General features: G+C 37.7%; 2 protein-coding genes across 3 annotated transcripts in view; both read right to left on the reverse strand.

The window, feature by feature from the left end:
* Window positions 1-27,073, reverse strand: part of B3GNT2 (UDP-GlcNAc:betaGal beta-1,3-N-acetylglucosaminyltransferase 2) — a 201,526-nt gene that overhangs the window by 78,115 nt on the left and 96,338 nt on the right. The window lies entirely within an intron of this gene.
* The window catches only part of COMMD1 (copper metabolism domain containing 1), a 190,010-nt gene continuing 179,113 nt past the window's right edge, over window positions 16,177-27,073 (reverse strand). For both annotated transcript variants that reach the window (XM_058683980.1, XM_058683981.1), the window contains exon 3: window positions 16,177-16,417. In XM_058683980.1, coding sequence (XP_058539963.1) covers window positions 16,310-16,417 — 108 coding nt within the window. In that variant the 3' untranslated portion in view covers window positions 16,177-16,309. The remainder of the gene's footprint in view (window positions 16,418-27,073) is intronic.

Here is a 27,073-nt window from a genome sequence, read left to right on the forward strand (position 1 = left end):
TAAAAATGTTTGAGAGAGAGAGAGAGAGAGTGTGTGTGTGTGTGTGTGTGCACCTGTACATGTGCACGAGTGGGAGAGGGGCAGAGAGAGGGAGAGAATCCTAAACTCCCGAAGGTGGGGCTCGCCGGGCTCAATCTCATGAGCCATGAGACCATGACCTGAGTTGAAATCAAGAGTCAGAAGCTCAACCGACTAAGCTACCCAGGCACCCCTGTTACAAGTACTCTTGTTTTCTATTGATCCTTTTCCTCCCAGAGATGGTCATTGTCTACTTTTGCCTGTCTTCTGTGTCATTGGTAATAAGGTACAGAAAACCATTAGGTCTGGTTTTGGCTTTCCTCTCATCTTGTTCTGTCTTGAAAGCTTAGCTTTATAACCAATGAAAATATTCTCTTTGGTCTCTGCCAACTGAAGGATGCATATACCAGCATGAATCTGGCAGGCAGCCCAACAGGCTGTGGCTCCAACAGTCAGCATTCTCTTTGTCCAACTGTGCCAGTTCTCATAGGAATTTGTCAGAAGGGGTTCCAGTCCATAAGGGGCCTTTGTCATCTCAACCTTCTTTGTCACTAATTTAGCCTGAAAGAAATGTGGGTTGTACCCCATCTGTGGCTAGATCTTTCTTAGGCTAACTTTGGGAGTGAACCTTCTGGATTTTGTGAGGGCTGCATCCCCTTTGGGGATGCCTTTTTCATCCATAGTTAAGCCTTAAAAAGTCTTATTGGTTTAAGTCATTATTGAGATTAAGATGAGATCCTACTTGTCAATGGCCAGATGATAGATCCTCTAAGGCTCTATCTGAAAGAAAAAAATTCTTTTTTAGAGAGCTCTCATTATCTTATTGGTATAACGGCTAGCCTTAGGGACTCCCTTAGTAAGAAGGAAGAACAGAAATTAGACTTAGAACAAAACTCAAAGTCCACTCAGACCCCTTCCTATTTGCCTTCAGTCATTTGCATATACTGTAAAAAAAATCAGGACATTAGAAATACAATCGTCCTCCACATAAGAAAAAAAAAAATGAAAACAACTGTCCTTATCTTACAAATCCTTGCAAAACTAAAAATATGCAACGCTAGAGGCAATCCAAAGTCCACCGATTATCCCCCCCCACCCCCCCCCCCGCCTTTTTTTTAACCAATCCTAAAACTGCCTCTATTTATCTCAAAAAACTCACAAATTATTGGCCTTACAAAACCAAAGTCCTTCTTGGAGGAACTTGCATTCTTTCTCTGTCCCTTGAAGATATAAATCTTACCATGTCTTTGAAATATAAACACCCCAGGAGGCATCTAAAACAACGCCCATGCTCGCCTAAGACTAAAGGAAAAAAAAGAAAAGAAAGAAAATGAGGCCTTTTACAAACACAAACTGCAAAAACGGCCAAAATTCTAGACTACAGCCTCTTTAAGATTACTCCAGGGACAAATACAAATCTTAAAAGTCTTCTCCAGAAATAATAAGAAACCTTAAGCTATCTGAGCAAGTAAACTTAAATTATTCTGACTGTTACTTACAACATAGTGAGTTTTATATTGTTTTAAAAACAGAAGCTATAAGATCTCTGTATTTGTCTATACATATATCTATGTCCGTGTGTTATAGATACGGTATTTTTCTACCTCCAGTGGTATTGCCACAATTAATATGAAAAAAGAGTTCATTTAATTAGCTTAAAGAAAAGGCTTATATAACTTTAGCATTTACAAAAATTCTCAAAACTAAGATAAAAATTTAATCCAAATGCATTTCAGGTTCACATGATATGGGAAAATATTTGGTATTAAAATTAATTTAAAGTTGTTGGTTTAATTAAAATAGACATCTTAAAGCTATCAAGATTGAATATAATGCAGACACACAACTTTTTATTCTACCTGGGTTTCTCAGCCAAATAAGTTCATGTTATCTCTAACTTCAAATGGTGGCTGATTTTGTCTAATATGTCCTGAAATTTTCATAATTGTCGAGAGCAAATGATTTAGATGGGTGTACATGAGATAAGAGTTTTTTTGCTAAACTTTTTAGCAAAAATTGTTTTATGGGGGGCTCCTGGCTCACTCCATCAAGAGTGCATACAACTCTTGATTTCAGGGTTGTGAGTTCAAGCCGCACAATGGGTGTAGAGCTTAATTAAAAAAAAAATTTTTTTTTAATTATGTTTTATGGTATGTGTAGTTCAAAAATCTTTTCGTAACTTGAAACTTTAAAATTTTGCTAAGTTAAACAGTAAGTTAAATTCATTAAATATCTAAATCCTTTCTAAATAAGATAAAATATGAAACACTAATTACTGTCCTTCTGCCCATAAAAGCCTTCCATTTACACAGATCCTCAGAGCTTTTTTTTTTTCTAAGTTTATTTATGTTTATTTATTTTTGGGAGCGAGGGAGAGAGAGCATGTGAGCAGGGGAGGAGCAGAGAGACACAGAACCTGAAGCAGGCTCCAGGCTCTGAACCGTCAGCACATAGCCCAACATGTGGCTTGAACCCAGGGACCGTGAGATCATGACCTGAAATGAATTCGGTCACTCAACCAACTGAGCCACCCAGGTGCCCCTCAGAGCTCTTTCTACATGGTAAAAGAGATGCTACTCAATTCATGAATGTTGCCAATTAGATCTTCAAATTTACTAATTGAATTTTTTAACACTATTACAGAGGAACTAAAGATATTCATGTTTGTTGGTAAACATGTCTTGTGTTATGCTGAAACTGTATTATAAAGAAGCATATGTTTCTAGAAATTATAAAATGTATTAATAAATTTGTCAATCTGAAGAATGCTGGTATAATAGATAATTCATAATTGCTTATACTTCATTTTCAGTAGAAATTAAAGTTTCTAAGAGTTAAGAATTCTAATATATGTGATTGAAACTACTTGAATAAGGAAAGCAACTCTGTATACAAGGCAAGTCAGATATGTTTTGGGTAAGAAAAGTTATAAAGTACGGAGCTGTTTTTGTTAAGGGAAAGGCAGTAAATTTGTCCTCAAGTAAGTCTGGTTATGTGGTACCTGAGTAGCTCAGTTGGTTACACATTTGACTCTTGATTTCGACTTAGGTCATGATCTCACAGTTTGTGAGTTCAAGCCCCACATCAGAATCTGCACTGACAGTGAGAAGCCTGCTTGAGATTCTTTCTCTTTCCCTTCTCTCTCAAAATAAATAAATAAACTTAAAAAAAAAAACAACCCTAGTTATGAGAAAGGAAAAGGGATGAAATATGAATGTAGAAAAAAAGTTGTAGATAGCTTATGGAAAAAGAATCTTCAGAAACAAATTTTGTGTATGGTAGAGACTAACATTGGAATGAACTTAATTAAGTAAATGAGTTTTAATATCAAAAGTAAGCTGGTGCAAAATTAAAATTTGGTTTTTCTCTCTGTTCAAAGGCCATTCTTAACACTTTGGTCTGCTTTTGATAATAGGAATTTATGAGGAGTTTTTCTTTGTTCTTAATCTGCCTAGAAAACAAATATTCTAGGTTTTATCAAAATGTCATGTGCTTTATGTTGCCTTAATCAGCCCTTTGATTATTTAAGAAAACTGAGTCTTCTCAATATTAAAAGAGCTAAGTTTTTCCTTTTACTGGATCATTTAATTTTCTATATTTGTCTACAAAGTCTTGGCCACCATGATTAAGTGGATAACTAAGTAATGTTTCACAGTGATCTCTGATCCTGTTTGACCAAATGTTTTAAAACCTTTGACATTTTTGACAAACTATCCAAAATTTAAACCCTAAATGAACCCTTTTTGACCTCAAAATAACTCTGGGATTTTTCAGAAGGTTGCTGAAAAATTATAAGATTTTTCTCTCCCCTTGTAAAAGATATTAAACAAACTAGGCTTGTTTGATATGTTAAATTACATGAGAAACATTGTCAAATAAATGGTGATAAATCTTTTTTGGATTATTATCTTATGAGTAAATATTAATATAACTGTTCTAGAAAATTATATAAAATTCCTAAAAATTCAGATAAGTCCTAGTATAATTTCATCAGTCATAATTCTAGTTATTATCTTAAAATGCTGTATGTCACAGAAATAACCAAATTTTTGTGTCAATTGCATTGTAATGAACCCTAATCAGACTTTAACCTGGCTATTTTAAACTCTTTTGTCATTTACACTTGATCTTAGCCAAAAGGCCCAGAAGCGATCTTTTGTCATTTACAGACAGTTGTTCTTTTGCTCTAATGCTTTTACAAGTGTTTCTGCAAAAATGCTTCTATTGGATTTCTGGTAACTTTAAGATCATAAATCTGAACTCAACAAAAATTTCCAGAAATAATAGAGAAAATGGAACTTGTTCAAGGAGAACAAAAAATGAATTTCACGGAACTGAATAAACAGAGGAAAATGGATATAATTTTTATCAATTTTTGTTTGTAATACTGCTGGTTCTTTATTATTATAATTTTTTTAATGTTTGTTTATTTTTGAGAGAGAGACAGAGTGTGAGAGGGGGAGGAGCAGAGAGGGAGACAAAGAATCCAAAGCAGACTCCACGATCTGAGCTGTCAGCAAAGCTGACGTGGGGCTCGAATTCGTGATCGATTCAAGATCATGACATGAGCCAAAGTCGGACACTTAACTGACTGAGCCACCCAGGCGCTGGTTCTTTCATTTTCAGTTTTCCAGAAAAAGGAAACATTTGCTCTTAATCTAACCATGCCTTACACAACTTGGTAAATTATACCTTTGTAAGCAGAACTGAAACATTTATCTTTTTCTCCCTATTGGATTCCTCTAGAATTCAAAAACTCTTAATGAATATTCTTACCCTTATGGTAACATGTTTATTTGCATCAGTTCAGTAAGAATCTGTTCTCCTTGTAACAGGACACAACTGGCAACACTGGTTACATTACCAAGGCTTTGAATGGAATGTCGTATTTCAGAGATATACACAGATTCATATATGACCACACAAATTTAAGAAACTAAGGTTGACTTTAGAAAACCAACAAAGCCCCTTGGAAATATCAGCTGATACCTTGCTTACAGTGTTCCCAGCAGCCTTACCAAGTGAGTAAAAAAGGTTAATTCCTGGCAGATGCAGGAACCTCAGGATATTTTAGGGACCTTGAGAAGAGATAAAGTAACCCAAAGCTACAGGTATTGAAAGCAAAGTTCTAATGACAAGTTATTTGGCAGCTAAAAGTTCAATCTGGAGACTTCTTGTGAAAGGTACCAGCAAAGCAGATTTAAAAGAACATATATGATAAATTGCTATTCCTGTTGAATTTTTGCAAATAATCAGGCCAAGTTTATTGGAACAAGGCTTATTTTGCAAATAAATTAGTCTTAATTTGGCTATCTTTGGTAGAAATGAGGGTGACTGTTGAGAGAAAAAAATTGTTTCAATAGCACACCTTTGTGGATATTAGATTGTAATACTGTTCATTGTAAACTGGACTAAATCCCAAATGCTTTGCTTCCTCTAATGTCTGGCTACAACCCTCCAAAATAACATTTCCAATATTTCTTGCCCCCCTGACATGGCATCATTGAAAATTAAAAGTGTGCTTTTCCCTGAAGCCCTATAAACTGAATATAAGTGACCTGATATAAACTTCCAGAAATCACTACAACAGCTCATGTATTTCATGTATGGATAACACTTGTGCCAATTGCTGTGTGGCCACTCAGAATGATCATCAGAGACCTTCAAACTACAAACCAAGAAAATCTATCAGATTGCCACTGCCTGCCTTCATTCCACCTAAAGATTTCTCAAGTCAGACATCTAAACATTTCGTATTATTATTTATTTTTATTTTTAAGTAGGCTCTACCCCAACGTGGGGCTTGAATTCACAACCCTAAGATCAAGAGTCACATGCTCCACTGACTGAGCCAGCCAGGTGCCCCTAAAAATCTTTTAAATTGGCTGCTTTCAGAACTCAGAAACTGGGTTTATAATTTGCTCCAACCATTGACCTTTTTTTTTCTTTTATTTCCTTAGAAATGCCTCTTATTTAATACCTGATTGCTTGAACCACAAGCCTGCTTTGGAAGTATACCTGCACCACAGCCTGCTGAAATGAGTTTAACTGAAGTGACCTATGCTCAGGAATGAAAAACCAACTCAGTAAGATAAAACAATCTACAACTCAACTTGCGGACTGTGAAACTTCTTGGAGAATTTTCAAAGGCAGTACTGTAGGGAAGGAAAATGTGTCTCTTTGGCATGTGGGTTTTAGGCTGATTATTTTTAAGAAACGTAAGGCTCAGGAAGAATCTTTGACCTTCCTCAATCTGCCTAGAACAATTTAGATGGAGGACCTCCTCCAGGAAGGGAGCTATCCCCATAGATAAGCACAGCATAACATGAACTAGGAGTGGTGGACAGGGAGGAACATAGCAGTCTGTTAAAATTCCTCTCTGGGGCCCACTGTTCCTGTATGGCCCAGCACACATTTGTTTCCCAAACATTTACTCTTTTTCATCTTCCTGTGAATTGTCTTCCTTCTCTTTGAAGTCCCAGACCCCTATCCCATTCTCCGTAGTTCAGAATGGCATATAAGCCTCATTTGTCTACCTATGGACCTCATATTCTTATGGAACCCTCATACATACATAGTTAAATTTGATTTTCTCTTGTTCATATCTCATGTCAATTTAATTCTTAGACCAGCCAAAACAATCTTGAATAGTGGAGAAAAATTTTTCCTCTCCAACAACATTCTCCTCCATTTTCCTTCCCTTTCGAGAATTTAGGTCCTTGGGGTTCACTTCAGAGGGCAGGTAAGCACAGCTTGAAGAACAACAGACCTCACCTCCCTTCCCAATCAAGCCAGAATGGATCCACAACTCTGCTAGGGATGCTACAGAAACTGCTTCTGACTTCAACTCCCTAAGGAAGGAGTGAGCTTTGGGATTTGTTCACTTGCACAGTCCCATGTCTGTTAGCAGTCATATATTCCCTTACTTGGCTATGTTTAGCTTTGTTTGTCTTCCATGGGAACACAACGCATTCATCTCCTTTTTCTCAGCTCTCCATTTATAATGCTCATCACCAAGGACCTGAGGCCCAGATGATGAGCCAGATATGATCCAGGTTTGTAAACATCCACAAAAAAAAAAAAAAAAAAAAGAAAGAAAGACCCTTTCTACATAGAGGTGTGATCTCACTCATTCCTGGAAATGTGTTTCCTTTCCACTTCCAGATCCAAAGACATATTCTCTATCCTTCACAATTCTGTCTGGATGATCTACTCACTGATATATGTAGGGAGTTAAAGTCATACTAAAGTATGACTAAAGTCATACTAAAATCATACTATTATGATATTACTGTCAATTTCTCCCTTTTTGTCTGTTAATATTTGCTATATATATTTAGGTGCTCCTTATATTGGGTGCAGATATATTTACAAGAGTTTTATCTTCTTGATGGATTGATCCCTTTATCATAATGTGATGCCCTTCTTAATCTCTTGTTATAGGCATTGTTATTTTAAAGTCCATTTGTGAAAGAAGTATTGCTACCCCAGCTTTCTTTTCATTTCCATTTGCAAGGAATATCACTTTCGGCCTTTGTGTGTCTTTAGATCTGAAGTGAGTCTTTTGTAGGTAGCAGATAGATGGGTCTTGTATTTTATCCATTCAGCCATTCTTTGTCTTTTAAGCATTTAGTCTGCTTCCATTTAATTATTGATAGGTATGCATTTATCGTCATTCTGTTGTTTTCTAGTTGTTTTTATAGTTCTTCTCTGTTCTTTTCATCTTCTCTTGATTTCCTTGTGATTTAATGACTTTATCTTTAGTGTTAAGTTTGGATTCCTTTCTCTTTATTTTTTGTATATCTATTATAGGTTTTTGGTTACCATGAAATTCACAAAAAAAAACCCCCATATACATACATATAGAAACATATGTATATACACATACATATACATGTATATATACATATGTATATGTATATATACATGTATGTATGTACACACACATATGTATATACATATACATATACACATATATGTATATACATATACATACATACCAGTCTCTTTTAAGTTGGTGGTCACTTAAATTCAAACACATTCCAAACTCCCTACATTTTATCCCCATTTTATGTTTTTGATATACTTTACATCTTTTGTGTGCCTTAACTAATTATTTACATATAGTTGGTTACACTACTTTTGTCTTTCAACCTTCAAATTAGTTTTATAAATGGTTGATCCACTACCATTACTATATGTTTGCCTTTACCCGAGATTTTTTTTCTTTTATGTATTTTCTTATTTCTAGCCTTTTGTTTTTTGCTTAAAGAAGTTCTTTTAGAGTTTCTTGTAAAGCCAGTTTAGTGGTGATGAACTCTTTAAGCTTTTGTTTGTCTGGGACTCTCTATCTCCTCTTCAGTATGAATAATAAACTCTCCAGGTAGAGTATTCCTGGTCCCAAGTTTTTTCCTTTCAGCACTTTGAATACATTGTGCTACCCCCTTCTGGCTACAAAGTTGCTGCTGAAAAATCAGCTTATCATCTTATGGGAACTCCCTCATATGTAACTAATTGCTTTTCTCTTACTGCTTTTAAGGGAAGATTCTTTGTATTTTATTTTTGTATTTTATTTTATTTTATTTTTATTTTTATTTTTTTATTTTTTTTTATTTTTGGGACAGAGAGAGAGAGCATGAACAGGGGAGGGGCAGAGAGAGAGGGAGACACAGAATCGGAAACAGGCTCCAGGCTCCGAGCCATCAGCCCAGAGCCCGATGCGGGGCTCGAACTCACGGACCGCGAGATCGTGACCTGGCTGAAGTCGGACGCTTAACCGACTGCGCCACCCAGGCGCCCCTATTTTTGTATTTTAATTATAATGTATTTTGGTATGGATCTCTTTGGGTTCATCTTGTTTGAGACCCAGTGCCTCTTGGACCTGAATGTCTGTTTCCTTCCCCAGGTTAGAAAAGTTTTCAGCTATTATTTCTTCAAGTAAGTTTTCTGCCTGTTTCTTTCTCTTTTCCCTCTGGGACCCCAATAATTCAAATGTTAGTATGCTTGATGTTGTTGCAGAAGTCCCTTAAACTTACCCTCATTTTTAAAAATTCTCATTTCTTGGGGTGCCTGGGTGGCTCAGTCAGTTGAGCGTCCGACTTCAGCTCGGGTCATGATCTCATAGTCCATGAGTTCAAGCCCCATGTCGGGCTCTGTGCTGACAGCTCAGAGCCTGGAGCCTGTTTCAGATTCTGTGTCTCCCTCTCTCTCTGACCCTCTCCCGTTCATGCTCTGTCTCTGTCTCAAAAATAAATAAACGTTTAAAAAAATTTAAAAATTCTCATTTCTTTTTGCTGGTCACTTTGGGAGATTTCCATTACCCTGTCTTCCAGATCACCGATCCATTTTCTCTATCATCTAACTGGCTCCTTATTCCCTGTAGTGTTTTTTCATTTCTGTTATTGTATCTTTCAGCTGTGATTCATGCTGTCTAAAATGATGCTTTCAAAATGTAACTAATAAAATATTTTTGTGTGCATAGAGTGTATCTGAAAGGAAACACACCAAACTGTTAACAACACCTACTTCTAGGGGGAAGACTTTTTTTTTATTTATTTATTTATTTATTTATTTATTTATTTATTTTTAAAGATTTTTATTTTTAGGTAATCTTTACACTCAATGTGGGGCTTACAACCCTGAGATCAAGAGTTGCCAGCCAGGTACCCTGGGAGAGAGGTTTTTAAAAAGCAGAAAGCTCCATACAATTCTGCACTAATTCAATTATTATGAATAACTTTTTAAATGAGCATGTATTGCTTTTTTTTTTTAATGTTTATTTATTTTTGAGAGAGAGACAGAGCACAAGCAGGGGAGGGACAGAGAGGAGAGACAGAATCCGAAGCAGCTCCAGGCTCTGAGGTGTCAGCACAGAGCTTGAACTCAAGAAGCACAAGATCATGACCTGAGCCAAAGTCAGGCGCTCAACTGAGCCACCCAGGCGCCCCGAGCATGTATTACTTTTGTAATTAAAATGTTAAAAAAAAAATTTGAACTCTGTTATACCACACCATGGGTAGACTGTGTTGAAAAACCATAATGAGGAAGTAGCTACTACAGATCACTACACACATAGTTAGAATGAATTAATGGCCAAGAGTTATGTTATATTTAGCAAGTTTGGGTTATGGTTGTCCAGCAGGGAATAAAGATAATCTGCTGCCTACCTGGGTGCTGCAGACAGGCAGGAAGCCTCAAGTGGCAAAAGCCTCATCTTGCACATTGCACCTAAAAATGAGTGGCAGTGAGTGGGCAGTGAGGCCGAGGTCATCAGAAACATCATTAGGCTCTACAAAGAGCCTCAGCAGCCTCAGCACAGAGACATGTCTGACATGCATGCTGGCTGCAAATGACATAGGACCTCACATCCCCTAGGTCATATCTGCATACAAAAGACATCACTGTAGGAACTGTCATTATCTAAACACAATGAGCAAGGACACAGGTATTTTTTTCAAGCACATATTATTCTTTTGGAGGGTTTGGCATGTAGAATATGGAGATGAAGACAGTACCCTGAGGTCTCTTCCTGACCATGGCCTTGTATAAGTCCTCTGCCATCTGTCCAGATGTTTCCCCCTTTATAAAGATGAAAAATTGCTTCTACCAAAAGCTTCCCAGTCATTTTGAGACCAGTGCTAAATCTTAACATTGATTCTAAAAATAGCCATAATTTATGAATCATAAAATCCCCAAATTTATTTTTATTTCTTTAATATAAAACCAGTATTAAGGATTTTAACTATTTCATTTTTCAGCCTAAATTTCTTTTAAGCTAATAGTTTAATCTCTAATTGCATTTGTGTAATCCATTTCAAACCCCCCTACACCCCTCCCCCTTCCATTTCTCCTCTTTCTGCCTCCAATGAATAAACAGTACTTGAAACAGAAAACTACCCAAGGGGCACCTGGCTGGTTTGGTCAGTAGAGCATGCAACTCTCAATCTCAGGGTCATGGTTTCAAGCCCTACATTGAGCATGAAGACTACTTAAAAAAAGAAAGGAAAGAAAGGAAAGGAAAGGAAAGGAAAGGAAAGGAAAGGAAAGGAAAGGAAAGGAAAGGAAAGGAAAGGAAAGGAAAGGAAAGGAAAGGAAAGGAAAGGAAAGGAAGAAAGAAAGAAAGAAAGAAAGAAAGAAAGAAAGAAAGAAAGAAAGAAAGAAGGAAGAAAGGAAGAAAGAAAGAAAGAAAGAAAGAAAGAAAAGAAAAGAAAAGAAAAGAAAAGAAAGAAAGAAAGAAAGAAAGAAAGAAAGAAAGAAAGAAAGAAAGAAAGAAAGAAAGAAAGAAAGAAAGAAAAAGACAAACTAGCCAAGAGTAGGTAAAAGAGAAACAAAAACCCTAATCATAGTTCTTGGTGAGTAAATGATATAAATACTCATATTTTGCTCTGTGATCATGTACAGGTTCATTATTTTATTCTGATATTTGTACTGAACTTGCAAGATATCAGTTGGCACCATTTATCTGACAGGAAGCAGGTCCAGGCAAGTTCCTCTATAACAAAGGTTACTTCAGTGTTACATTCAGTCATGATGATATGACAATCATGGCCATCCCCACATAGGGGAGAACTGATTGCATTTAGATAAAAATGCTACTTCTCAAATTCTGAAGTAAAAAACTGTATACTTTGCAACTAGAGGTAAGTGCACACTAATTATGTTCTATTTGAGTTTTTCCTTCTGCTAGCTAAATCGCCATATAAAATACTGAAAACTTTGGCTGCAAAGTTGTGCAGCTAAAATTATAAGGTAGCAATTGTCCTATGAGACCCATCACTTCTAGTACCCTGTTCTTCTAGGAAAATATCCATTATTTTTGAGCTGACTCTAGAAGGCTTCCTTCTTTCTCCTTGCCCCTTCACCGGTCTAGATATTTATTGTGCACTTCTGAAAACATTATTTTCTAACATCTGTTTAACATTTAATTTCCTCAAATGTTTATTTATATTGTTTTCCAAATTTTCACTCAGGTCTGAAAAAAGAATTTCAGTAACTACTGGCTTGACACCACGTCAGCTATTTAAGATTTCAGATCCTCAATGTCATCCTTTGCTTCTCACCACCTTCTTATATTTGAGAGAGATAAAATTAAATGAAGTTTAAAATGCTATTGTTCTCGGGGCGCCTGGGTGGCTCAGTCGGTTGGGCGGCCGACTTCGGCTCAGGTCATGATCTCGCGGTCCGTGAGTTCGAGCCCCGTGTCGGGCTCTGTGCTGACAGCTCAGAGCCTGGAGCCTGTTTCAGAGTCTGTGTCTCCCTCTCTCTGACCCTCCCCCGTTCATGCTCTGTCTCTCTCTGTCTCAAAAATAAATAAACATTAAAAAAAAAAAAGATTTTAAAAAAATGCTATTGTTCTTTTTGGATCATGATTAAAGACAAAAAAAAAAAAACAAAAAAACAAACCACCAAATAATCCAATCAAAATGGGCAGAGAACCGAAAAGACATTTTTCCAAAACAGATATACAATTGGTCAGCAGACACATGAAAAGGTGCTAAGCATCATTAGTCATCAGGGAAATGCAAATCGAAACTACAATGAGATATCACATCACACATGTCTGAAAGGCTAAAATCAAAAAGACAAGAAATAACAAATGTTGGCAAGAGTATGGAGAAGAGGGAAACCTTGTGCACTTTTGGTAAGAATGCGAACTGGTGTAGCCACTATGGAAAAGCCAGTATGGAGTTTCCTCAAAAAATTAAAAACAGAATTACCATATGATCCAGTAATTCACTACTAAATATTTACCCAAAGAAAATGAAATACTAATTCAAAAAGATATATGCACCCTTAAGTTTACTGCAGCATTATTTACAATAGCCAAGGTATGGAAGAAACCCGAGTGCCCATCCATAGATGAATGGATAAAGAAGATGTGGTGTACACACACACACACACACACACACACACACACACACACACACACACGAATATTACTCAACCATAAAAAAGAATGAAGTCTTGATGTTTGCAGCAATATGGATGGACCTAGACAGTATTGTGCTAAGTGAAGTAAGTCAGACAGACAAACAAAATACCAAATAATTTCACTCACATGCAGAATTTAATAAAACAAATGAACAAACAAGGAAAAAAGACAAAAAAAAAAAAATAGATTCTTGAATACAGAGAACAAACCAGTAGTTGCCAGAGGGGAAGAAGGTGGACAGGATGAGTGAAATAAATAATGGGGACTAAAGAAAAATAATACCAGGGGAAGAGAGGTTAAATAAAGGAAAGGGAGGATATAATGGTGAAATTCAAACCTTCACTGATGAAGCCAACAGAAACCAGAGCTTCCAAGAAAACCCAGGCCTGAGATTAAAGCCAAATCTTTCGTTGCTATCAACATGGAACTACTGAAGTCTGAAGTTTCTTTCTTACTCCATTTTAAAAGCAACTTTTGGCTTGCCTGGACTGTTTCTAAACAGACTGAAGTTAGAGTGTTTATTGCTCAAGCAGGGACAACTTCTATAAAGCCTAATTCAGGATAAGGACTATATTTATTTTGCCCCACATTTCTTGAACTCAAAGTGATTTTAACCTAGGATTACAGAAGTAGGAAATCTAGTGGCATCTGCTGGGACTCGTATGTCAGTTTCCTCCTTCCCTGGTCCTTTCTCCATTCTTGCACTACTCCCAGGGAGATGTCCTGGTTTAAGTTAAGTGTCCCTTTCAAAATTTTACAAAAACGAGTTAGTGCCCCCAAATTAAAAAAAAAACAAAAACATAATATCCAATTAGGCAACAAAGAGAGTGATTTACCTTCATACTTTCTTAAAGGTAATACAAACTGATATAACCTTTCTGTAGAACAATTAGGTAATGCTCATGAAAGTCTTAAAAAACATGTGTTCCACTTCCAGGAATTTATTCAAGGAAAGGCAACTCTTTTCCTAGTACCAGCCTTCTTTTCTTTTATCTCTGTAGGTTAGGCTGATAGGTCATCTAACTGTCCAAGGCGTGTTATGTGTTCTCACAATAGACTATAATAGACATGTATTCCTTTGGTAATCAGGTATTTAAGTATCACCAGTAAATATAACACACACAAACACACCCTGCTTAAAACACTTGTATTCCAAAGTGTTTAGTTGAATATGGGGACCACCTTTAGCAACCAATTTCTTTTACTACTACTACTACTATTATTATTATGAAAAACTCAATATACATTAACAAATTTTCTAATGACCTAGGATTTAGGGGTGTAATAAAAAGCTCATGTCCACTTTTGTGGCTATTAATTTCATAAGATGACCTAAACAGAGCTTCAAACCATAACAGCAATTTCCTCTCCCTGTGTGCCCAAGAACTGTGCTTGTAGGCTTTCACAGACTTCCATTGGATATGTGAGTCAATACTAATGCAGCAGCTACAGTTCTTCCTGCCAGTGACATCTGGAATCCCATTATATGATGGGATGCTCTTTTCTTCCATTTTATATCAGGAGACATTATATCTAAATTCTCCTAGATCACATGACAGTAGCCCTGGAAACAGAAAGCAAGTTTTAATAATTCTTTGGCCAAACCGCACACCTTCTCTGAATCTATTTACCATACTGTTTCAAGATGTTTTCTCAAGCATCTACAGGAGCTACATTTAAAACCTCTGGTCATTGTTTGCTAACTGCTGGGATAGTTTTAATCAGAGAGGAAGCCAATATTTTCAGCTCAGGTGTTGGAAGGGCTCCTAAAATGTCTGCAAACTGATTTAGGAGAGAGAAAATGTTTAACAGAAGCGAACTTACTCCTGCCCTAGAATAAACAATAAACTCATTAGAACTGACATATGCTGTAACCACTGACCAAGGGGAACTACATTTTTTTGAACACAGTACATCTCAAAGCCAACTGACTGAGCTTTCTAAATGTTATCAGTATCAGATTTGATAAAACCTGTTAAACAAGGGCCTCAATACACTGGTTGACAGGTTCCTTCTTTTAGAATATTCTTGGTGTTTGGTATAACTTCTCTACAAGGATCTAATTTTTATACTAGTTTTCTTTTTTATTATTTATTTATTCTTATTTTTTAAATTTTTATTTATTTTTAAAGTAATCTCTATACCCACAACCCTGAGATCAAGAGTCACATGCTCTCCTGACTGAGCCAGGCAGGCACCCCTACACTAGTTTTCTTGAAGAAATTTTTGTTTTTGAAATTTTCTTGAAGAGGTTTTATTTGATGACCCAAGTAAAATCTTCTGATATAAAAGACCTTACATCAGCTCAGCAGATATTCTTCCCTTCTTACAATCTTCACTTGAGGTAAGTGAAGGGAGTCCCTTTGTGACAAGGACCATTTAGTTCTAGGTTCCAGAAAAGCCCAAGTAGCTCAGATCAAAACAGACCTCCCAGATTTGGGGAGAACTAATCCAAATGCCGGTATCAGTTCCAGGAGCATCACAGGTTTTACTAGGGTCAGTAAACCTTTTCTAGGGTAGGCAGGCTCCTCTAAGTCTTAGCTCAAGACACATGGCTTATGATCAGCCTTGTATTTGCATGAGGAAAATGTTCTCTTCCCCTTTTTCTTTTTTTTTTTTTTAACGTTTATTTACTTTTGAGACAGAGAGAGACAGAGCATGAACGGGCGAGGGCCAGAGAGAGGGAGACACAGAATCCGAAACAGGCTCCAGGCTCTGAGCGGTCAGCACAGAGCCCGATGCGGGGCTGGAACTCACGGACCGAGAGATCATGACCTGAGCCGAAGTCAGCCGCTTAACCGACTGAGCCACCCAGGCGCCCCTCTTCCCCTTTTTCTAACTCTTACCTGATTTATTATGTATAAATTCCTAAAATCCTACCCTAGGAACAAACTACCACAGCAAGGGTTTCTAAAGATGACTCCACTTATTCTCTACTGATTTCAAGTCTAGGGATATGGTCCTGGAAGCCTCCTTTTTAAAATGCTTTTATGATGGGGCGCCTGCCTGGCTCAGTCAGTGGGGTATGTGACTCTTGATCTCAGGGTTGTGAGTTCAAGCCCCACGGTGGGTGTAGAGATTACTTAAAATTAAAATCCTAAAAATAAATAAATAAATGCTGTTATAAACACCTGTGCATGCTGAAGTATAAGAACCTCTGCACACAGTACAGCTGTAAGAGTGAATGAAAGAGGGAAGGAAAGAAACCCCAGCAAGCAGAGACAGGCAAGATTTGAATTTGAGGATTTAATACTAATGGGGTAATAAGATTTTAAAAAACAACGACAAAACAACAACAAAACACCCCAGCTCACTGGGGAGGGATCATGAACACCTTTGCTTCAACAACTCCATCTTCAGCTAGGCTGGCTGCATCAGTGTGCTGATACTTTCTTCTACCTCTGACAGCTTCTTTAGGACTTGATTGACCTTGACTTCATCAAATTCCAAACACAGAAATTCAGATTCCTGGAAAACACAAAAGGATGTTTTATAAAAGACCCTCAAGATAGCCAAGGCTCTGGATCTGGGCTGACCCAGTTCCAAAGGCCCAGGGCCCCCTACCTAGCAAGCCTGACTCAGGTCTCAATACCTAAATGATATATTATCCAGCAAATCAAATCCACATATTTAGTTCCCTAAATAAAACTACTTCTATTAGGTGTTTCATAAATGGTAAAGAGATATACAAATGTTAGGTGTTCTCATTAGGAGGCATGTGAGAAGCTCTTCAGTCATCACGTTCCATCCCATAACAATTTTTTTTTAATGTTTATTTATTTTTGAGAGAGACAGAGTGCAAGGGGGGGGGGAGGGGAAGAGAGAGAGGGAGACACAGATCTGTGGCAGGCTCCACGCTCTGAGCTGTCAGTACAAAGCCCAACACAGGGCTCAAACTCACTAACTGCACGATCATGACCTGAGCCGAAGTCATGTTTAACCGCCTGAGCCACCCTGAGCGCCCGGATCCCATAACAATTTTTAAGGTAAGTACTTAAGTACTTATAAATGAGGACACTGAGGCACACAGTGGTTAAGCTGTATCACAGAATCAGAGAAGGGCAGAGTCGGACTGTGAACTCTTAGCTCTGGCTGACTCCAAAGTCCATACTGTCTCCATAGCACCCAGTAGTATAACAATAGAAGGAAGGTCTGGATTGGCTCTGTGTTAGCCTGATAATTGAGCTACTTTGGATTTAGTGGTTATACTAGCAATTATGACAAGTTGTGACCAAGTTGCTTGGGAAATATCAACCAGATCCTTTGAAGATAACCAGGTCTTGAAACAGCCTTAAACATTTCTGAGGCCTTTCCACTTGCTGCAAGCCAACTCTCCAAGATTTCCATCAAACACATTCCCGGCACACACTGTTAGGACCAGTCAATCAACCTAGATTAGGTAGATATCAAAGAAAAAGGCCTCTGAAGTGTGGTGACAGAAATTTCATGTACAGTGAATACTTTGAACAAATTATCTCAAGCAACAGCGGCAAATTATATGTATCCAAGAGTGATTATCTTTAAGATCCTTATGAACAATAATCATGTTTTGTTTTGTTTTGTTTTAATTTTGGAGAGAGAGAGAGAGAATCCCAAAATGGGGCTTGATCCCACGACCCTGGGATCATGATCTGAACCTAAATCAAGAGTCAGGTGCTCAACCAACTAGGCCACCCAGATGTCTCAGAACAATAATCATATATTTTAAAGCAGTATGAATTCTCAGAGATCATATAATTCAACTACTTTGTTTTTTAGATAATGAAATTGAGGCCCTCCGCATGGTAAATGACATGTCTATTGTCCCTCTGTTGATGGAAGAGCCACCAACCAGATCAATGCTCTTTTCTTTACATTTTCCTCTCTAAATACATGGTATTTCCCGTCTCTATCCCCAAAGTGGAAGGTAAGAGGAAGAGCAACAAGCCTTTTCAGTAGGAGCAAGTTACTCTGTCAATAGCCAGAAGAACTTTCAGGAGCTGATTTTGGGAAAGTCCCTGTGCTGTTGCTAGGCTGCTGTGTTGTTTATTCCCCCAGGAGAAACAAGTATAGAGGGAAAGAAAGGGTCTCTCAGATGAAAAGTTTCCAAAGGGAGGAAAGGCTTTCCCTGACTACAGGGAACCTTTTCCTCAAATACGTATTTGGATAGTAGAGGGGAATAGTACATGAACTTAGAAACCGTCAGGTTTAAAATTAAAAAAGAAAGAAAAAAGACACTGCCAGGTTTTCATTTAGTGGAAAGCAAAAACCAATTTAGAGAAAAGAAAGATGCTCTTTGTGTTGAGGAGCTGCAGGAAGGGTCATCTCCTTTTGGAAAGAAGAGCAAATTTATGGCAAATTAGACAATCCAGTTAGCTAAATTAAGAACCGGTCTCAGATTTGAAAGCCTTTATTCTTCATTCAGTTTTACCGAGATCTTTAGCGTGCCTTTAAAACATTTTTGAACATTCGGCCTTTGAAATAATAGTCTAGAAAGTAATATTTACCAGTCTAACATATATATTCAGGAAATTGGCAGAAGATGATGCACCCATGTTTTAACCTCATTGAAAGTCATTTACTATAATAAATTCACCTGGTTTTCAATTTATATGGGAAGAAATTATCAAGGACTTTGATCACAGAGATAGGAATACTTGAACAGAGTTCATTAATAAAAGCCAGGATCTTTTTTGATGAGGGGTCATTAATTTGTTGTAGATTTCAGTACTCAAATTATCTATGACAGACATCTAAACATCAGTGAAGCTGTTTATTTTTAAGGATAATCAAATACTACAGAATCTAGCAGGCTAGATAAACAGAGTCCAAAGTTAAATTTTCCAACCACTCCCAATCTTCCCCTCTCCCCGCTTGAAACAATACACATTAACATGTTAGAAAGACACATATAACCATTTATGACTCTTGAAGACACAGTTTATCTGAAACTATTATCAAGGCTTAGCTTCATCTAGTTATGCTATCAAAATATTTTATCAGGTATTCAAGGGCTTTTAAACTGGGGCTTAAGGGGCTTTGTTCAAATTTTGCATTTGGCTGGGGGTACCCTACAGAAAATACATCTAATGCACTTGAAGATATCTGTATATGCAGATATATCTGTAGATATCTGTAATGCAAATGATGCGTATCAAGCCAGAGACAGAAAGTATAAGGACAATTTGAAACATCTGATTTTTTTTAATTTTAGAGAGAAAGTATGCACAAGCAAGGAAGGGGGAGGGGAGAGAGAGGGAGGGAGAGAGAATCTTAAGCAGGCTCCATGCTCAGCACGGAGCCCGACTCGGAGCTCAATCCCATGACCCTAGGATCACAACCCAGGCCTAAATCAAGAGTCGGTGGCTCAACTGACTGAGTCACCCAGGTGCCCCTGATTTTTTTTTCAAGGTCATCCACCCTGACCTGGGCCCAACTGGTTATAATAATGAGAGATGGTAAGACTAAACTCCTATATTTAAGTATCTGAGTCAAGAGTTAGAACCTGCTGTGTTTCAGTAGAGTGTAGATACAGCATGTGGTGGAATCAGAAAGCAGTTAGCAGATGAATAAGCAAGCACATCATTATTAAGAATATGTAGTCTAGGGGCACTTGGATGGCTCATTCAGCTAAGTGTCTGACTCTTGGTTTCAGCTCAGGTCATGATCTCACGGTTTGTGAGTTTGAGCCCCGCAATGGGCTCTGTGCTGGTGATGCAGAGCCTGCTTGGGATTTTCTCTCCCTCTCTCTCTCCCCCTTCCCTACTCATACTCTCTCTCTCTCAAAATAAATAAATTAATTTAAAAAAAAAAAGAATACATAGTCTGTGATCATGGGGAGTATAGCAGTATATTAAACACCACAAGTGTTTAAATAACTGTACCAAATTAGAAAAGAAAGCAAAGGCAAAATATTCAAATATTCTCTCCAAGTGCAGAAGCTAAAAAGTTATAAAATCCTAAGAGATCTAAGAGGCCACCATCTCTAAACAGAAAAACCCAACAGAAAAACCCAAGCTGCCTTTTTTTTTTTTTTTTAACATTTATTTATTTATTTTTTTGAGACAGAGAGAGACAGAGCATGAACGGGGAAGGGTCAGAGAGAGAGAGAGACACAGAATCTGAAACGGGCTCCAGGCTCTGAGCAGTCAGCACAGAGCCCGACGCGGGGCTCGAACTCACGGACCGCGAGATCGTGACCTGAGCCGAAGTCGGACGCTTAACTGACTGAGCCACCCAGGCGCCCCCAAGCTGCCTTTAATGACTCTGGAGAAAGACATCTTACCAGTTCCCAAGAAAGTCCTTTCCCAGGCAATAACTCTAATACTCTTCAGGAAACTCTTACTTGCCAAGCCTAGATCTTTAACGCTTTAGCTTAAACTCATTTCCTAGCAGGGTCAGAGAGTATAACTGATTATTAGTTAATATAATAATTAAAGGCTGTCATTAAGCAAGTGTTTGGTTTTCTCCATCTACACACTAAAACTTCTTCGTGTATAATGTCTATTTAAGTAATTTCAATATCTATCAATAATAGCCAAACTATGGAAAGAGCTCAAATACCCAACGACTGAAGGATGGATAAAGAAGATGTGGATGTGGTATATATATACACATATACACACAATGGAATGTTACTCAGTGATCAAAAAGAATTACATCTTGCCATTTGCAATGATGTGGATAGAACTAGAGTGTATTATGCTAAATGAAATAAGTCAGTCACAGAAAGACAAATACCTTACGATTTCACTCATATGTAGAATTTAAGAAACAAAACAGATGAACATATGGTAAGGGGAAAAAAAGAGAGACGGAAACAAACTATAAGAGACTCTTTTTTTAAAGTTTATTTATTTATTTTGAGAGAGAGAGAAAGAGAGCAGGGGAGGGGCAGAGAGAGGGAGAGAGAGAATCCCAAGCAGGTTCCACATTGTCAGTGCAGAGCTGGATGCAGGGCTGGAACTCACAAACTACAGATCCGAAACTGGAACTCACAAACACCTGATCTGAAATCAAGAGTCAGATGCTTAACTGACTGAGCCACCCAGGTGCCCTAAACAATAAGAGACCCTTAATGATAGAGAACAAACTGAGGGTTGATGGAGGGAAGCAGGTGGGGGATGGGCTAAATGGGTGATGGGTATTAAGGAGGGCACTTGGGGCACCTGGGTGCTCAGTCAATTGAGCATCCAACTTCAACTCAGGCCATGATCTCACGGTTTGTGAGTTCAAGCTCCAAATCAGGCACTCCGCTGTCAGCAAAGAGCCTGCTTCAGATCTTCCACCTCCCTCCTTCTCTGCCTCTCCCCCGACAAAAATAAACATTTAAAAAAAATCAATAAATAAAAATAAGGAGAAAATTGCTTAAAAAAAAAAAGAACAGCACTTGTGATGATGAACATTGGGTGTTACTATATGTAAGTGATGAATTACTAAATTCTACTGCTGAAACCAATATTACACTATATGTTAACTAACTAGAATTTAAATAAAAATTTGAAAAAGAAAAAAATGACTTCAATATCTAGGCCCATAAGCATACCCTGAGAAATTCTTTGGCACAACAATACAACAGTGATAAATGCTAAAATAAAAAATAGAGGCACCTGGGTGGCTCAGTCGGTTAAGTGTCCAACTTCAGCTTAGGTCATGATCTCACAGTTTCAGAGTTCAAGCTCCAAATCGAGGTCTGTGTTGACAGCTCAGAGCCTGGAGCCTGCTTCATATTCTGTGTCTCCCTCTCTCTAACCCTCCTCCTCTCACACACTCTCTCTCGCAAAAATAAATAAACATTAAAAAAATTTTAAGAAAATAAAAAGAACTATAATTTACTAAACACTTAGGTGGAACCATTTAGAATAAATTCAACATAAAATAAAATAGAAGTCCTGTATCTTATTTTCTATATTATTATTATTATTTTCCATGCAAAATTCCCACAAAACTTTATCCCCGCTTGATTAGTCAGATTTAGTATTATAACATGACTTTGGCAAGTTCTGCACACTGTGGTTTCTTTACAAAGTGCTAAAGTTAGAGGACAGAGGGTGAGAGTGGGAAAAAGTTATCTGCTCACCAAGACTGATTCAGGAAGGCCAAACACAGCTGGCCAGATATCTTGAGGCTTAGTCCCCAAACTTTTCTTTTGGTTACATTTATTAACACAAAGGGAATCATGGCTGAGCATAAACGTTAGCCATAAAGCCTATCCCTCTATATAGGCTATCCTTTTAGAAGCTTAAATTAACCTCTGACCTGCAGCTCTGTCACTGTGTGTCTTCAACTTGACAGAGAAAGAGAACATGCACCAAAGGTCAAAATTTGCAATGGCTTCTAGAATAGCAATTATATAATAATTAAGATACCCATACTTCATGTGGCTTTTTTAGAATTATAATGATACTGTTTCCAATTCTTTCAGGAGACCATGACAGAGCTTTTTTGTAGCAAAGGATCTTTCAACTTTCTTCTTAAGGAACCATTTATCCAAAATTAAAATTTTATAGTTCCCTGAAAACTGTGGTTATTTTTCACTTGTCCTTTCTTACTCACTCTCCACCCTTCTCTACCTTGTTCCATGTCCTATGTGGCTGTTCTCTAAGACTGTGTCACTCCTTTGTTCTTACAGCTGGGTTCTAGCAAGAGAGAAGAGGGCAGGGTATTTACTCCCTAAACCCCAACTCCTTCTCCTCTGATATTTCCAGTATTTTCTATGTGTGGTATTGTTCCTTCATTTCCTACTTTACTTTCTGGCCTCACTCATTGCTTTCAGTATAAATACAAAGACGAGTCTCTTTAGACTGCCAAAGTACATAGCACTGAACACAAACTCCAAAGATTAGCAGAGCAAGGATTTTCATCATGCCTAAATTGGTAGGAAGGCTGCCCTCCAAGTGGTAATTATCCAAAACCAATATTTATTTTTTTTCTATTATCATTTGTATTGAAAAATGGTATAGTGTCACTTTGGTATTAAAAAAGAAGGACAACAACAATAGCAACAACAACCACGGAAGATCAGATTTCATTCAGAATTTATATCAAGGGTCTTGGGCGCCTGGGTGGCTCAGTTGGTTAAGCATCCGACTCTTGATTTTGGCTCAGGTCATGATCTCACAGTTTGTGAGTCTGAGCTCCATATCAGGCTCTATGTTGACAACGTGGAGCCCACTTGGGATTCTCTCTCTCCCTCTCTCTCTGTCCATTCCCAGCTCTCTCTCTCTCTCTCAAAATAAAAAAGCATTAAAAAAAAAAAAGAATTTGCATCAAGGGTCTTGATTTCAGAAACATGGGCTCATTGCTACAACCTGCTCTTATACTCTATATCTAAAACAATGGATAGTTTATGCTGTAGCTTAAAGAAAATACTTCAAAAAAGAAAACTTGTGATTTATCATCTTTTTTTTTAAACTTGTGACTTATAATCTTTTATTTATTTTCTCTTCCTTTCCTTTCCTTTTCTTTTTTTTTAAGCAGGCTTCATGCCCAGTGCGAAGCCCAATGTGGGGCTTGAACTTACGACCCTGAGATCAAGATCTGAACGGAGATCAAGAGTTGGCCACTTTATTGACTGAGCCACACAGGAGCCCCTATAATTTTTTTTTAAACAAAAATCTTTAGCAATATATATTACATACAATGGTCCCTACTCAGGCCATTTTTATCATGAGGAAATCCTCATTTCAAATACAATAGCTAACAAGTTCTACAGCTACTGTGTAAAGAGCCTGCTAACGCAATTTTCAAAAAGGAAAAAAAAATGTCCTGCAAATCACAAAGTGAATCATCCTACTGGGGATGAAAAAAGATGAAATTTAGACTGCAACTTAATGATGGAGGCTCTAAATGAAAATGACTCATGCCAAACTCAATAGGTGTCCATATGTGCTAAGAGCTATGTGGGACTAAGACAGGGTCTCCAAGAACTAAAATAATTCACTCTAATAAATGAATAGAGCAGTGCCTCAGGACATACCAGGTGCTTTCAGAGGCAGAGCAGTTCCTAAGAGGAAGTGCTTATCCATATTCCCATAATCTCCTAGAAGAGGACAGAGTATTACTAGTGTATCATAAAAGCATTAACCATCACCAGACAATAAACACTGGGTTTTCTGGGGTTGTCATTCAGGCATTTCAAAGGACTTTTGTGAGGACAGCCTGACAACTCCCACTAATTCTTATTATATTAAGAAAACATGAACTCTTCATTAGTTAACTAGCAACTCAAAGGAGAAAAGAGACATTAATTGGGTATGTAGAATGTTTCGGATCTATCACCGACCAAAGTTACTGCTAAACAAATCTAAGGCACCTAACTTCAACTTTCCAAGTGGCATACACATGTTTTATATAAAGTGGCAACATTTTAGACACCTGGATGGCTCAGTCAGTTATGCATCCAACTCCTGATTTCCGCTCAGGTCATGATCTGTTTGTGAGTTTGAGCTCACTGTGTGAGTTCGAACCCCGCATTTGGGCTCACACTGGCCATGCAGAGCCTGCTTGAGATTCTCTGTCTTCCTCTCTATCTCTCCCCTGCTCGCTATCCCTCTCTCTCAAAATAAATAAATAATGGGGCACCTGGGTGGCTCAGTAGGTTGAGTGTCCGGCTTCAGCTCAGGTCATGATCTCACGGTTTGTGAGTTCGAGCCCCGCGTCGGGCTCTTTGCTGACAGCTCAGAGCCTGGAGCCTGTTTAGGATTCTGTGTCTCCCTCTCTCTCTGTTCCTCCCCAGCTCTGTCTCTCTCTGTCTCTTTCTCTCAAAAATAAACATTAAAAAAAAAAAATTAAAAATAAATAAATAAATAAACGTTAAAAAAAAGTGGCAACATTTTAAAATATAATAGTATCAGATTTTAATCATTCAGAGACCTATTATCTGGGTCTCTGCTGCTTCACTTTTTCCTCCTTGTTTTGGTCCATCTTTTAAATATTTCCACAAGATGGGGGCACCTGGGTGGCTCAATTGGTTGGGCATCTGACTTTGGCTCAGGTCATGATCTCACAGTTTGTGGATTCGAGGCCTGTACAGGGCTGTGCACTGACAGCTCAGAGCCTGGAGACTGCTTTCAGGTACTCTCTGTCTGTCTGTCTCTCTCTCTTGGCCCCTCCCCAGCTTGTGCTCTCTCTCAAAAATAAATAAATAAACAAACAAACAAATAAATAAATAATTTCACAAGATGGAAATAGGAAGTGAAATTTAAACTGGCTAATCTAACTAAATCACAGCAGCTCTGCAAAAACTTTTATAGACAAGGAGATTAGAGCTATTGGGAGGAATTTCAATTGTACTTTCATATGACAACTTTTGAAAATCATACCCATATAGTGTAATTTAAGCCAGAAAGATCTTTTCCCCCAATTTATTTATTTTTAAATTGAAGTATGGTTGACATACAATATTACACTAGTTTCAGGTGTACAGCATAGTAATTCAACACTTACATACATTCTGAAATGCTCAATGCTCACCATCTGAAACCATACAATGTTATTGTAATATTATTAACTATATTCCCTATGCTGTACCTTATATCCTGTGACTTATTTTATAGCTGGAAGTCTATACCTCTTAATCCCCTTTACCTATTTTGCCCACCCCACCCCCACTTCCTCTCTGGCAAACACCCGTTTGTTCTCTGTATTTGTGAGTCTGTTTCTGCTTTGTTTTGTTTTTCACATTCCACATATAACTGAAATCATACAGTATTTGTCTTTCTCTGACTTAATTCACTTAGCATAATACCCTCTAGGTTAATCCATGTGTCACAAAATGGCAACATTTCATTCTTTTTTATGGCTAATATTCCACTGTATGTGTATGCATGTATTGTGTATATGTGTGTATGTGATATTGCATATCACAGCTGATATATACGCAACTTCTTTATCCACTTGTCTATCTATGGATACTTAGGTTGCTTAATATGCTGCAATGAACACAAGGGTGCATAGATCTTTTTGAATTAGTGTTTTTGTTTTCTTTGGGCAAAGAAATACCCAGAAGTGGAATTACTGGGTCATATGATATTTCTATTTTTAATTTTTTTCAGGAAGCTCCATGCAGTTTTCCATAGTGGCTGCACCAATTTATATTCTCATCAACAGTGTATATGGATTCCTTTTTCTCCATATCCTTGACAGTACTTGTTATTTCTTGTCTATTTTATTTATTCATTTATTTATTTTTAAAAATAGGCTCCATGCCCAGCATGGGGCTTGAACTCACAACCCTGAGATTAAGAGTCACATGCTCTACTGCCTGTCCCAGCCAGGTGCTCCCTCTTGTCTTTTTTATTTTAGCCTTGCATACAGGTGTGAAGTGATAGCTCACTGTGGTTTTACTTCGCATTTTCTTGATGATTAGTGATACTGAGTATCTTTTCATGTGTCTGTTGGCCATCTGTATGTCTTCTTTGAAAAAATGTCTATTCATGTCAGAAAGATCTTCTTATTCCCAAATATCTCCTTTTCTTTAGGAAGGAGGACTACTGTCCTCAGCCTAGATAATGTCTTTACAGCATAAATACTCCCAGGAGAGGTAAAACAAAAAGTCATTAACACTTTTCTATCACTTACATCAGAAGATTCATTTTGTTCCAGGAAGAAAGAACCCAAGTAGCCTGCCTTAAAACTCGGGATGCTTAGGCAATAAGAAGGACAGGGAGAATGGGAGTTTATAGGTAGGACAGAAAACAAAAGAACTAGGAAAATACCAAAGGCAAGTCCTTCTCCTTACCCCATAACCCATATCAGATACACATATCCATAGGTGCAGTATCTTAAACTACTCAGATCCCTGACCCATACTCTCCATACCTTTCTAATCAACAAGGTTGTTAGGCATCAGGAAACCCTAGGGAACTTTATAAAGGGGGCATTAGTAAAATAATCTCAATGTACCAAAGGTTGAATTTACACACATAGAAACACACACATCCTTCTGCCACTGTGCTACATTTTCATCTGTAGGCTCAGAGCCTGTGAACCAACAAGGCAATGAGACTTCAAGAACACTGTTCATTCAAAGTTGTTTGAATTTCTAAAAAGACCAAGTGTCAAGAACAGGACCTTGCAATTCTTTTGGTTTAAGATTTCTTAGCTGGAAAAAAATCTAGACCCATGATTTAGAAGAAAACTAGA

Source organism: Neofelis nebulosa, chromosome 9, assembly GCF_028018385.1.
Source record: "Neofelis nebulosa isolate mNeoNeb1 chromosome 9, mNeoNeb1.pri, whole genome shotgun sequence".
Lineage (NCBI taxonomy): Eukaryota > Metazoa > Chordata > Mammalia > Carnivora > Felidae > Neofelis > Neofelis nebulosa.